At 42.6% G+C, this 14986-nt stretch overlaps 1 protein-coding gene across 1 annotated transcript in view; it reads left to right on the top strand.

The window, feature by feature from the left end:
- LOC146246962 (kinesin-like protein KIF23) overlaps positions 1-9773 on the top strand; it is a 45122-nt gene extending 35349 nt beyond the window's left edge. Inside the window, exon 18 of the mRNA XM_084682838.1 lies at positions 9660-9773. Within this exon, the coding sequence (XP_084538964.1) occupies positions 9660-9710 (51 nt within the window). The 3' untranslated portion in view covers positions 9711-9773. The remainder of the gene's footprint in view (positions 1-9659) is intronic.
- The last annotated feature ends 5213 nt before the right edge of the window (positions 9774-14986 follow it).

Here is a 14986-nt window from a genome sequence, read left to right as displayed (position 1 = left end):
CACAAACAGACACACTCCACTGCCACTAACGCCACACACACCCAAACTACTGATAACAACAAGTGCTAGGAAGCAGAAATGGAATGTGCACTGTTGACTGATGCTGGGTTCAGATTTATTTTCAGAGAAGCCCTCTGGTAAGATCCCAAGGTTCACTTCATACTCACACAGATTACCATCGGTGGTTGCTCCTTTCCCCTTATGTTATGTTTTCGATCATTTAATGTGAGTTTGTTTTGTAGGGGTAGGCAGTGATTGCCAAAACAGGGCCTGGACCCCTACCTGATGAATACATTTCAGCCCACACACTACTAGCAAATTGCCAGTGGGGCAAAACTTATATAGAAATATAAAAGTAGAGTAGAACTACTGAATCAAACTGACACCATACTGCTTAAAATGTTTGAAGTATTGGTTTAAGTGGAATATTGGTCATGCCGACGTGGTAGCACCTCATTAAATGGTCAATATTTGGATTGATACAGTAAAAACAAATGCACATACTAGTGTAGCAGCACTGTTATGACCCACTGACAGAATGATGTCAGACAGTATGACAGCCATGATTGTTATGATGGAATCTGTTCCTTCTGTTTCTGTATTGCTGATCTATCATCAGGCATCGTAGATTCTATGTCGATAGCTCTGCATCCAAATGATCCTCTCTACGTGCCCAGGCTGTGCTTTGCCAGCATAAGTGCCTTTTCTAGACAAACATGTTTGTTTATCAGGTCTTTCACCTTGCACAAAAAGTGTACCAGTATTGATGTTCCGAGGGTATGTACTTATGTGGGTGCGTTCAGGTCTATTGAAATTCCTTTGAAGACACAGGGTTAAGAAAGAGGAAACAAAATATGTGGATGCCAGAGAGGTTGTAATTATAGAAACAAACTTCTTTATCTACTAAACCAAGTTTTTCCAGAGAACAGGACACTTGTTTGATTTCCTCTGCAAGTAAATACTGTTGACTGGTATTAAAATTAGTATGAAAATAGTACTATAACATCACATGAAACAATTACTCACTACTATACTGAGATTGATAATGACTGCTTGCAAAACCCCAGGAATGTGGACAAGCTTAACCTCATTTTGCATTTCAGCTGCAGGCATTGTGTTGTGTGAACTTTGTCTGACAGTCGTTCTAAGTAATCAGATCTAGGCATACAGTACATCAGTTATGAATGAGTAAGTGTAATGTGTGAACTTCTTCAAAGGAACATTTACCATAACAAGAGACCACAATAAAGTCTCACCACAAATCATTGTAAATTAAGAGTATTAAACCCTTCTTGATAATTGAACATTCAGATATTTAAGCAAACCTAGACTTGTTTCCCTCTGTATAGAAACAGGTTTAGAAAGATGCACACAAATATCTCAGCTCCAGTACCTTCTAGCCTCCTGACACATGCCTTGCATGCTAATTTCAACTATCACTAAAGGATATATTTAGCAAAATGCAGCATTTCACAAGATACTTCTTTGCATCAGCCATTACCGTAACAACTTCTCTGGTAGCTGTATAGCTCTGTGCTACAGTATGTAGGGGGAGTTGCTAGCTGGACAGTTAGTGGCCAGGGGTCATTAATAACTAGAGGGCCGAGCTGACAGTTGCTGATTGGAATGAGGAGCCCCTGTAAAGGAGACAGCGACAAATTTCCCTGACAGCCCAGGCATCTATTACTGAGGCAGCTGCCAAAACAGCAGTAATCAGACCTGGGAGTGAAAGAGGGGGCTAAAGTTCTCCTTTTCTTCCTGGTCTCTGCACACTTTACTGAACACATACACAAACGTACACAAAAATGCACAAAAAGTGAAGAATACACAGCCACAAATGGCTGACTTCACATTTCCAAGCCATGAAAGGCCACTGCAGGATATTATGACTCACACACACACACACACACACACACACACACACACACAAGCTGGGAATTCAGTTGGCATCACGCAATAACAACCTTGTAGGGCCATGTTCAAAGAGCCTGTGAAGGATTTCCTTTGCTGGATGAGGCCTAAGCTAACTTTGTTTCCAGCTGTACACAGACTTAGGGTCGAGACACCAACTAATGTTGTTAGTGGAATGTCAATGCTGTCAGTGTGGAGCATGGAGAGTTTCCTCACAAGGGTCTGTGTGTATATGGTGTCCCCTTTTGCGTGTTTGTGTATGTGTGTGTTGACAGGGGTCTGAGGACTCGCACTGTTTGCACTGAGACTAAATACCAAATTCTGTGCTTAACTTACAAAGCCTTTGCCACCTCTATGGGGTACACAAACTAGAGCATATTCTGACACAAACTTAACGCCAGAGCAGGAACTTTCTGTATTGGTTCCTGCTTTTTGCAGAGCACAATTTGTTCCTGTGGTGGACACGCAGTGAGTTCTGAGGTAAGTTGGTGAATAATTCTTCTGCTTTTCCAGTCCCATACTCCCATGATCTATGCTCCTCTTGTTTTCTGATGTAATGATCAGATGCCAGCTTCTTACAGCATTTTTTGGGTCACTTAATTTAGGGCCGGAGGACAAATTCCATGGGTCCTAAAAACAGATGTGACAGGCTCATTAAAATGAGTGATCCCCACACCCTGCTCTCCCCTACCACTGTACCCAGACATAAACTGTCTTCTGTGGGACAGCAAGACAACCAAAATGGCCTGGATGGGTCTAGTATATTGGGTAACATTGCACCACATAACTGGCTGACGGCAGTTCCAGATTCATCTCTGATGAGCTTTTCATTTTTTCAGGGGGCTTGGAGAATCTGATCTCTCTGCAATGGGAAGGGTGCATGCATGACACCACTGCAATGCAAGCACACAGAGGTACATACAGAACATACATACATGAAAGTATAGGAGAGTATGTATGTACCATAAGCACATTTCCCTCTGCACCACACAATAAATACAGGTACATAATGCATGTTAACGTTTTTCTCAAACATAAGCACTTATAAACTGACACTGTTCTCTCTAACCTTTTAAATGTATTCATATCTTCACACATAATGAAAACACAAACACATACACACTCTCATTCCATCACACACGATTATTCTATTCACTTCCAAACATGTACACAAAGGTAGTGCCTAATCCAACAAAAGCAGGGTTTGGACAGAACCTCAAACTCAATTTAAGTGCACTAGTCCTTTACTCCATAAACCAGGACATAAGTTACATAGCGTTCTGTCTTTACTACCAACCTCTGATACTTGACTGCTGTAAAACTTGACAGGTTAATGTTCCCACTGTGAGTAGGATCCTGTCAGAGATCATCCTGCAGTATTACTCTACTGATTCCCTAAACAGCAACAAACAACTGAAAAGGATCATTCAGAACATTACAATATTTCAATTATGCTTAGCGGTGGCTATAGACTATTGCTGAATTGTCAAATTGTTCCAAATGTATTGCCAGTTGGCTTACTGATTTGTCTTCAAATTTACTTCTTCTCCTGTACATCTTTCAATGTGCATTTAAACAGTATTGCTCAAGAAACACTAAAAGGCCATACACAAGAACACAAAACGGATAGAACCCTGGCAGAAAATACAAAAACGTGATATCTTTCAAGAGGTTTAACATTCAGTTTTCTGTGACTAGCCTCTTTCAAATCCCTCCTGAAAGGCAAAGCATTTCCACCCTGGCACCTTGGTCCTCCTTTGAATTGTAAATCTGTTGGCAACAGGAGCTGTGGGCTGCTCCAAAATTACCTATTCTGTTGGAAGGTCTGCCAGTATCTATCAGGGAGCAGAGCTTCCTCTGAGGGCTTCCACACTGCACTACTGTCTCCTGCAATACCGCCTGATCAATGGCCACCAGCAAGAAGGACCATCCAATCCTAGGGAAGGAGAGTCATTCTATTCGATATATAGCCTTTGGAAAGTTGTCTGAGCCCTTCCCTTTTTGACATTTGTGTTATAGCATAAAAAGTACACAAACATTTACATTGGAAAAAATACATATTAAATATCTCTTTGTGACAGCTTGAAACTTGGGACCTTATCCTTAACAATGGCAAACTTATCTTTATAGCCAAAGTCAGGGGTTTCTGTCAAGACCTGATGCATTTTGTTTTTAGTGCTCTTGGTGTGCCTTCCATATTTGTAAGTCACACAGAGGGAAAGGAGCATCATGGCTATAGAAGATGACACAGCAAATCTGTAAGCTGTGAGACACTGTAGAATCTCTGCAGAGATGAGTGAACATGCCAGAGAGACTCTGCAGAGATGAGTGAACATGCCAGAGAGACTCTGCAGAGATGAGTGAACATGCCAGAGAGACTCTGCAGAGATGAGTGAACATGCCAGAGAGACTCTGCAGAGATGAGTGAACATGCCAGAGAGACTCTGCAGAGATGAGTGAACATGCCAGAGAGACTCTGCAGAGATGAGTGAACATGCCAGAGAGACTCTGCAGAGATGAGTGAACATGCCAGAGAGACTGCAGAGATGAGTGAACATGCCAGAGAGACTCTGCAGAGATGAGTGAACATGCCAGACTCCCATCTGTGCAGCACTCCATCAGCCTTTAATATAGATAATACTACAGTGGTAAATGCACATTTCACACACAGAAAATTTGTTTCTATGATTTTCTATGGTTGTAGTTCACAAAAATTCCCTATCCGATCTGACAGAGCTTGAGAACCTACAATGAAGACTGGAAGAAATTGTCCAAATCCATGACCCTGACTATATTAAAAGTAAGTTCCCATAGATTGTTAATATGATATAAGCAGGTTTACCATTGATGAATCACTTCCAAACCATCATCAGACCATCACCAAGGGTCATGTCCACATTTTGTGTGAAAACAATTTGCATATAGTTATTATTGGACAAGATCATGGTCATTCAAAATGTGCACCCACAAAACCTTTTTCACTATTATTTTGTAGCAAGCATCAGATGACATACAAATGTATATAATCTGCAGGGGGGTTATGGGCAGAGAGAGAAGTAAAGCTTTAACAAGTGTAAACATTTTATCTTCAAATGGGCTTACATTGACTTATTTATTGATACTGTCAATATTTCTCTCCTATCTCCACGATTAACAACATGATTCAGTTTGGCTAAAGTTTTTTAATGAGATGGGCTTGGCAGTCAGAAAGGCTATTATGAGAGGGGAGCTAAGAAGCCTAGGGGTGATTATGTGTGGGTAGTTGTTCGATGGAAAGATTTTGTGTGTGGGAGAATGTGTATGTGTGAGTGTTATTTTTGATACCAGGTAAATGACACAAGCCCTGGTATGCAATCTCTCCTGTCAAACAGATGGCCGATATCTGTGTTTGGCTGTTGGCGGTGTCATAGCTAGCGGGGGTGACAATGGCGTCAGGGCCCTGTGTAAGGGAGGAGGAGGAGGGGGTTGCTGGAAGCTAAACTAGCGTGAAACTGCCTTCCGTCACGGATTACCAAGGCAGTGCTTTTCATTACCTGCCTTTCATAACTGGAAATTTATGGCAACAGGAGGTGTCAAGGAGGCGACGGACACATGCGACCCATTTGCCACCAAGAGTGAATGGCAAAGCAAGGTAGAAAAAGAATGACAGAGAGAGAGAGAGATAAGGAGAGGGAAAATGGTGCAGAGAAAGTGATTGGCGTTGGAAAATGTCTGCCACAGTATGTTATGTGCACGGTCATTTCACAGTAGCATGAATTTCAGCAATTGTGCTGACGGGCTGTGGGATAGTTCTGTTAGGGGTTTCATCGAGGTTGTATGAGTTGCAGAGTTCATCGATTGGGAAATAGTTCAGCAAGTTTATTTTGGAACTTGGTGAACCTTACTGGTTAACAAACATTAGAATGCCATGTCTGTGAAAGAATATGTTCATCATTTAGCAAGTTAAAACATAAGACATTCCTTCTGTACCGCTCTACTGCACACACACTCATGCATATAAAGATACAGGCGCACACACACACTCGTGCATATGCAGATACAGGTGCACACACACACATACTCCCCCACAACTCTCACCACAAACACTGAAAAACTCAAAAGGGGATGAAACGGAACAGCAGGCAGAGAAATGAAATTCAAACATGCTCTTTTGTTCCGCGGGTGTATCCTAGCTGTTCCGCAGGTTCCTGTGTTAACTTGGGTGTCAATGCAGTCAAAGTCAATGCATAATGAACAGAGATTTAACCTGGATAGATGCAGCAACGCACACACAGACCCACACACACCAAGTTCCAAAGGCAAGCACTCTTAACACAGACTTCTGTTCGAATACACTCAATACACACAAATACCCTGCCAGTCTCTACCCTTCCTAAAGCAGTGAGGTGTTTTTATGAAGTCATTCAATCGAATCTGTGATTAGCAATTAGATTGACGGCAGTGGAGAAAAAGACTCATAGGAGAGTTTCAAGAGGAAGATGTATACTTATGTCTTTATCCTGTGTTGCTGCTGTCCCTTCCCCTGTGGCTTGCTTCATTTTCTTCTGATGTAGACCATGATTATACACCGACACAGCAGATCTAGAAATCGCAAGTTAAACACCCCCCCCCCCCTGTACTTTGTCGCTTTATATAGAAGTATCTGCTAAATGAATACATTGTCATTATTTTAATTATTGAATGTGACAAGAAGAAAACATTAGCCTGACCCACATTTTAGACATAGTGTTTGAACTTGGTTGGGATTTTAGACCACAGAAAGTGCAACATTTTAGACATAGTGTTTGAACTTGGTTGGGATTTTAGACCACAGAAAGTGCAACAGTCTGACTCCTGATACTTCTAGATCAAAACAACCCTGTCCTCCATTTTCTTCTCCTTCCCACACGGTTGCCAGACTGTGCAAAGTGTGTGTGTATGTGTGTGTAGCTGTATTTCCAATCAGAGAAGGCGAGGACAGCCCAGTGCTCTACCCTTGGAGGCAGCCATCTGTCAGCTGATGCTCCGTCGCCACGGCAATCAGAATGCTCCGCGGTGTGCCCAATCTGTTCCGCCACAGGTAGAGCTGTGGGAGGGCGCCCGTCACATACGTACCCTCTCTCATTCTCTTTTTTTCTCCCTCCCCTCAACCTTTTCCCATCTCTTACTCGCTCTCATCTTGAGTTCTTTGCATCCCTCCCCACAAATTGCTCTACACATCTCTCTCGCCCTGGCCTTTCTCTTTCTCTTGGATTTACAACAAACTAAAATAGATTTTCTGAAAGTATATATAAACCCTCTTCTGGTAGTTGGAGCCCTGCAGAACTCCAAAGTCCTGTTGGGAGAGGGTATTGTGATTGCTTCTAAAAGACACAGAAGGACATAAATAAGCCAACCCCACCCCCCCCACCCCAGGTTGGACCCCATTCCTTGGATGTCATCATCTTGAAGGGCAGCATGCTAAATGTGACACATCAGCGAACACTGCAACCATGCCAAATGTGCCATGCTGTGCCATGCTGTGCCAAGCATGGCTCTCGATCCCCTTTTGTTGGCATTCGGCCCTGCAGTTAATCTGATCAGAGCCATTCTAATGGGGAAATGCTGCCTTCTCCTCCTCCAGACCGAGTTATTCAGCTATGGCCGAGCTGGCCAAGGAGGCTGTGGATACTGGAGGTGATATCTAGAACCCATATCCTCTGATGAACCACTGAATAAACCTTTGGGGCACGCCAGTTTGGTTTTGGCCATCTCAGTAGGCAGTCAGGATGAAATCCAAAAGCTGTTTTCTGACACGCAGGATACAACTGGGGTCCGAGAGTGCTGGTGTTAAGCCAATAGATGCTTATTCAGGTGTTATACTTATAATAAACATAAGAATTATTGGTCAGGTGGTACTCATGTTGGAATGCAGTATGTCCACAAATGTCCAATATTTAGTCATACAATATTGGCCTTTAGAATAGCAAACACTTTGCCGTGGGTAAACAAGACTGTTGCTATCCTTCTGTGTTGTCTGATCACAGCAATCCATCAGTTAGTGTTTTCCATAGCAGGAAGAGTAGATTGCTAATGGAGTCTTTTAAATGTGCAAATTGGCCAGGAACAGAGAAATCAATGTGTACCCTGAACACAACAAATAGATCTCAGAAAGATTGATGTGATGCACTTACATTTGGTACCTTGCCCTCAATCTTTCACATTTTCGGACAAAGCCATTTGTTAACATCCCAGCGCTCATGGTTGTTTTACACTTTTAGTTTTTTTACCTGACCTACCTCAACATTTTCCAAATTTCTCCAAGGTCTGAAAGTTACATATTACATAACGTCTGGATTAATGACTCACAATCTGCAAAATCACAATTATCTTCTTTGAATGCCATTATTCCCGCTAATGTCTTGAGCATTTACGCAAATCGATTTGGAAAGGGCAAGGTGCCAGATAAGAAAACATGCATAAAAATGTAGATGAAAAACTGGCCATTAAAAACACCAGTTACAATCACGCATGCAGTCTTTTCTCTTTTTGACAATCTATTCACAATGCCCTTATGAATCTCATTTTAGGAATAAAAGAAGTCTGCTTTTCACTGACACCCAATGAGGTGACTCATGTACTCTGAACAAAAGAAAATGAGTGCGCTTCTCCTGCTCAATTTAACTAAAATGTTTGAAATCTCACTCCTATTGTTTAAACTGAGCACATAAAAACACAATTCCTTTTCTGTTCTGGACACTAACGTGCACGTCACCAGGTGGTGCTCGGAGCAGGTACTCCATGTCACCAGCAACCTGTGGTTGTTGATGGTGTTCACCCAACTATACTGTTAGAAAATGAGCATCATAATGCACCTCCAGCTTGTCGGTCAGTTGAAAGAGTCACATTCTTATTACTGTGTATTTTTCCAAACTGACACAGGGTGTTCTTGGTAGGCCTGTCACATGATTATCAGCTACAGTGGTGGAGCTGTGAACACCTGGGCTCTGATTAGTTTGACTCTTGAGAGTCTGAGTCCTGTGACCATTTTGACCTTGCATAGTCGAGTCAAATGCACTCGTACATACAGTTTGCTTTGAAATTCACCACAGTAGAAATGTACAAAAGTCTGAATGTTGTGTCCTCCTCTGACCACCTCTTGAGAATCATTTATTCATATTTACGCTGCATTGATTTGTATTCTTTGAAGCACATGTTACGCCACACACATTCAAGCAAATACAAATAGGTGTATTTCAAAGATTCAAAGACACACACAAACAGAAAAAACTCTGATTAGCAGGACAATCTCAACTACACAGATTTACCATGACTTGTACTGTTTATCATTCTTACTTTGAACATGAAACAACATAATGTAGTCATCCCTTATTTTCACCTACAGTATACATTATTGATAAATACTGTACATTTTAAAAACAATTCTACAGTTATTATTGTATAACCCTACACATGCAGTTTATTGCATTCTTGTATTATTGTGTTTGTTTAGATTAGACATGCCAAAGCAATGTTACATAACGTCTCTTGCAAGTACATGACAATAACATTGTGTCCTGTCTTCCATTTGAAATGTACATTATTGTCTGTAAATGAAATTCACCCACATTGGTAAAAGCCTGGAGGTTTGGCCCATGACCATAATCCAGGCCGCTACCATCTGACATCCATTTGAATCCAGAGGACTGAAACATACTGGATGCTGAACATGGTTCTTTCCACTCTGTTAGGAAAGTTGGTTAACTCTTTTCTTTGTTGTTTTTTTCCAGCCCTTGGTGAGAACAACTTCATGTACTATCTACAATTTACTGCTGGAATGAAACAAGACTGCCACAGTAAGTAAAAAGGACCTCCTGGGCTCCAAATAATAAGATTTAAAGATAATAGTAATGGAAAACCGCTGACACGGTGCTCATTGATCTGTCCCTTGCGCTACATTATTTGTTTGCTGCCTCTAAAACACAAGCTTAGAGGGTTAATTATCAGAGCATCATTAGTGGGCGAACAAGGAGAATGAGAAGTGCTTATCAGCACATGAGGTACCCTTTAGAGTAATTGAAGAAGTGCTGCTGTAGTGGGTTCTGATTGGGGTTAGCATTCCACGCTAGCTCGATTAGCATGGTGAAGGGTAGGGCTGAAGGTTAGAGGATGGCTCACCCTGTTGGCAATGTTTGTTTACAACCATCATTTTCAAAGAGATCCCATTAACTACCATAGCAACTAATGGATATACCACAAAGGCAATTACTCGCAGGGTTGAGGATAGTGATTTTGAGAAGAGCATGTTGTATATAAAAGCTCTCACTGTAGTCAAGAGGAATCCTTGAAATATGTTCTTAGCAAAAGTGGATGGACGGGTTTTGGGCTGTTAGCTCAGAATTGTTACTGAAAGCCTGGTGGACTTTGAAACCCTTTGATACAAATCACATTCACAGTTTATTGCTCTCAGGATTGGGGTGGAAAGAATCTTCCAGATCTTACTCCAACACGGCTATGAACATATGCAAGATAATATACAGTGGACGGTATGACATTGCACTATTTATTGGAGGGCCTCCTGGGGAACGTTGACTAATTGTGATTCTTGGCCACTGTTCACAGACTCTGTCAATGTGTGGCAGTGATTTGTTGGTAGAAGGAACACACTTGGGGTTGTATATGCAATAAGTATAAACTCTAGTCCTAAGTATCTAATAAATTAAAACAACAAGCAGCATGAACTGAACCGGAACTGCACCAGTCAACAACACATCAAGGTTTCACTATGTATGCTTTCTATTTCTACTTCTGGTGTAGAAATCCTTATATTCAGATTGATTATAGGAGTGACTCAAATATTCTCAAATATTTTTACTGTCTAGGACTTTTGTAAATGTTGTGACTGTACATACAAGGTATGTTATACAGCTCTCTCTCCTATTCTGAATGCTTGATTTAATTATACAGTAGAACAAATTAGTACTTCTCTGTGCTGTGCTGACATGAAGATTGAAGAAGATACTAATGGCAGCTGTCACTGACAGCTGTTCAGCGTACAGACAAACAAGTATATTGTGTAGCCTGTTTTTGTACCGCCATCTATTCCTGGTGAGAAATGTAATCAAAGAAGATCTGAGACTTCAAACAATTCAGTAAGCTTATCTCGATACACCATTGCCTCGCTGTATGGCCGTTAACACATGGCACATCTCAAACATGTCAAATTTACTCAACTCCAAGAGGAGGCTCCACATGTGGTTCTGATGCTGTGAGAGGGCCCAGGGGCAATTCACTGTGCTGTGGTTCTGGGCTAAATAGCTGCTGACTGAAATATATCAGAGATTCAGGAAAAGACAAACACACCTTAGTTATAACATACTTCTAAGCACATATCCGAGGAATATCAGTAGGTTGACATGAAATGAACTGTAGACATTGACATTCTGCAGTGTACACTGGTATATTGATAGCTTGGCCCGTGCATTGTGCCAGTGTCTCAATCATTGACTTGCGTCATTGGCTTGAAACTCCAATCCTCTTTAGTTTGACAGGCACAATACTTGCTGGAAATACAACAATCAAAATGTAGACATGGAAAGTGATGAGAGAATGCAGACAGGCCGAGTTAATTGATGACAGACACACTGGCAGCTTGACTGTTTGTGGCATTGAACACAGTAATCTCAGTTGCTATTTAAGGTTGTATGGACAGTTTTGTTTCTGGAGGCTGCTATTAAATATGCATACTCTAAATGTTTCTAGTCATGATGTGGTATGTACACTTAACAATAGACTGATGAGGTGTTATCCTTGTCTTATGCTTGTTACCTAACATTCTTCAACTTTGAGTCACTGAGAGTTTAGAAAGAAGACATTTAAGTGGACGTTTATAGACAATTTAAAAAAGCAAAATCATATCCCTTGTCAAGATGGAAATCAGCATTCAAATTAATGTTGGTGACAGTTAAATTCCAGACCAGATCTATAATCACTCTAATATAATGGAAACAAGACTGTTAAATTGTTCAACCAGCAACACAGGTTCATGTTTGCATGCCTTTGACATCACTCACCTCCTGTTACTCTGACCCCGGTATCCAACCACCAAAGCCTGAGCCCTTGTCTTGTAACCAGACACCCTGTAGATCCACCACTATGTTAGGAACTGTGCCAAAAACACACCTGCTAACTCCAGCAGGGCCCCTGGGAGCCTGTTGACCTCTCTGGTAGGCTATCAGGGATCAGACACACCACGTTAGAACGGCCCCTTTTCCCAGAACCTTTTAAAGGTTGGCACGCTCATGTCCTCGCACCTTCACACGTTGGGCAAAGGCCGGGAACTCTTGTATGTGTTTTGTGAGCATTCAAGGCAAGCACATATTCAAACCTTTCTTACGGTAAAGAGTGGAGCTTATTTCGTCATTTAAAGAGGGCACAGAACATGACAATCAATTGAATCATTGATTATCATCCCATTTGTGTTGAGCACAAATATGTCTGTGCATTGCTCTCTACTGTATAAATAGTATTCGCTGGTACATTAGAGTGTGTGTGGCACTGTGATCATGACTGGTGGTCTAAACTGGTAGGCCTTGTAAGCCGGCACTTGCCGTATCCAAACCCTATAATTAAGATCTCACTGGAAGTGACAGTGCAAATAGGAGACATGAGGCACACACCCTGCCTCCCAACCCACCCCTCTCCCCCCCAACTCAGCTGTTTCCTCCTTCTCCCTCTCCTCGCCTGTAGCTGTCACAAGACGGGACCGTGGGGAGCCTGCCGCCGGTATTTATAGCGCAATGGTGCACTAAGTGATAGATGTCACCTTCACGCTATGGCCTCTGGGGCGCTGCACCCAGCACACTACCTTCTCCACTAACAAGCTGTAAAGTGCTGCAGAAGAGCAGTGTGTTTGTGTGTTGCTGTGTATTTTTAGGAAGAGGAGTTCAGGGAGGATGAGAGGAGAAAATATATAACAACAAACAACAGTGAGTTAAATCAACAGTGTTACTTCTAGTGTTAACTACCTTGCTGGCTGACTTGTTGACTGACTGGCTTACTGTCTGGTTTGTGTCTTGCCGCAAGCTAATTAAAAACAACAGCAGCAGACCCAGAGCACGTTTTCTGATCCTTGTCTCCCGCAGAGAGCTGCGCTTTAAGATGGAGCAATTATAGAGAAGGTGTATGTGTGTGTCGGCGGTGGGGGATGTTTGTGCTTGCGTCCCTCGGTGGGACTCATAGTGGTTGGTTAGACTTTGTCAGCCTCTGACGTCTAACACACACATTCACACAGTACGACAGCAACTCTCTAACACTCAGGTGCACATACTGACATGGTCGCTGCTGCTGAGCTTTGACCGGAATGAACCTCCCTCAACGCAATTCTCTGCCATTTGCAGGTATCTGATTTAATAAGTGTATTTTGGCCCTGAAAACGTCCTTTGATGTCAATTCAATTCTGTGTCTGACAAGACTAATAATCTTGACAGGCTCTGAAAAAAAATTAAAGGAGCTTTGGCTGAGTACTCACTTGGTATAGTTCCTTTCTTTGACCAACAGGAATATCCTCCAACATCTATCAACAAAGCAGCAATAATTGAATTACATTTTAATCGTAATATCAGTTTAAAATTTGGGGACATGCTTTTGGGCTCATCTATATAAACCGACAAGTGTGTATGTATTTGTGTGAGTGATCATGGCAGTCTCCTCGCAATATGATAAAATATCCATAGAACTTCTGAAATGGAAACCCTGTTCATTCTAAATGTGTTGACATTTCTTCAAGCCCTGTTATATGATACCAGTCCTGGCTCTGTGCTTTGGAAAAGGGGCTTGGAGAGGAGTATGTGGTGCTTGCCTGCACAGCATCTGAAAATACACACCAGCTAAATGATGGTGGTGAATAGTACAGTGAAGAAGACATTACAACCACAGACATACTAACCTTAAAGACCACATTCACTGACTGTTGAGATCATCTTCTTTTACTGTCGTCATTTCCTCCAAACCACAAGACGGCTCGGCTGATAGTTTTGCGTGAGTAAGAAATTGGGCTCCTGGATTTGTCAGGGAAAAGGATGAAGGGAAACCATAATAGCTAATATGGTTACTTGTCCATGTACTGACACACTGAGTACATCTGAGCTCTTCCCACATGAATCATTAATGATCTCGCTAAGGTTACTCATAAGGCCAGTTGGAGATGAACAGTATGTCCCTGGGCAGTAGTACTGATTATCCAGCCTTAGTGTGTGTGTGTGTGCGCGCACATATTTGTGTGTGTGCGTCAAAGCGGGGCAGCAGTGTCTTCTACCACTGGGCCCTGCCTTGAGATGAGTTGTCAGGGCCTGCTGTGTGTGTGTGTGTGTGTGCAAGTGTGTGTGGCTGAGAGACAGGTCCATGGTCAGACACAGTGGACATGCTATCTTCCTGCTGACAAGCCTCCAGTCTCAGCTGCTCCAGGGCTCCGCTGTCATGCGGGGTGTGAGCAGACTGATCTGGGGTCAGAGTGCAGGCGAGGGTGGTGTTGGGAATATGGGGAGGTGACAACAGGACTCTGCTGAGAGTGCCGAGTACGCCCCCCCCCCCCTCCACCACCACCACCCCTTCTCTGTAATACAGATTTCAGCGGCTCCTCACCCGCCCCTCTCACCACCCCCTGTCTTCCTCCCCCCACATGCCACCCCTCAGTGCCTGCTCGTTCTCTTCCGAGCCCTGGTAGAGCCGAGGTCTCCGGGGAGAGACCTGCACCACCAGGTCTGCGTACAAGCCTACAACCAGGCGCCACATAACTCAGCTGTGTTTGCTTGGACTCAATTTGCATTGTCAGATATGTTTGGTGGGAGGGGGGGGGGGCTAGAAGAGGGACACAAACACAAAACATTTGCAAGTCTAAATATAACCCAGCCCTAGCAAGCAAACATTATTAGGTTTTCCTCGTTTGTTACCCCCCCATGTACCGCACTTTAAAAAGCTTGAAAGTGTCTACACAAGCATATTTAACATGGCTGACATCCTGCGAATGCTGATTTTAGAGATTTTGTAGTGGAGGTCTCCTTGAGTGGAGTCCTTAATAACCTTCTTACTTTGCGGCTCTCATTAAACCCTTGTATAA

This window comes from Hypomesus nipponensis, chromosome 19 (assembly GCF_054491055.1).
Source record: "Hypomesus nipponensis isolate SF chromosome 19, ASM5449105v1, whole genome shotgun sequence".
Lineage (NCBI taxonomy): Eukaryota > Metazoa > Chordata > Actinopteri > Osmeriformes > Osmeridae > Hypomesus > Hypomesus nipponensis.
Note: the sequence above shows the minus strand (reverse complement) of the source record. Positions and strands in the feature narration are given on the sequence as shown.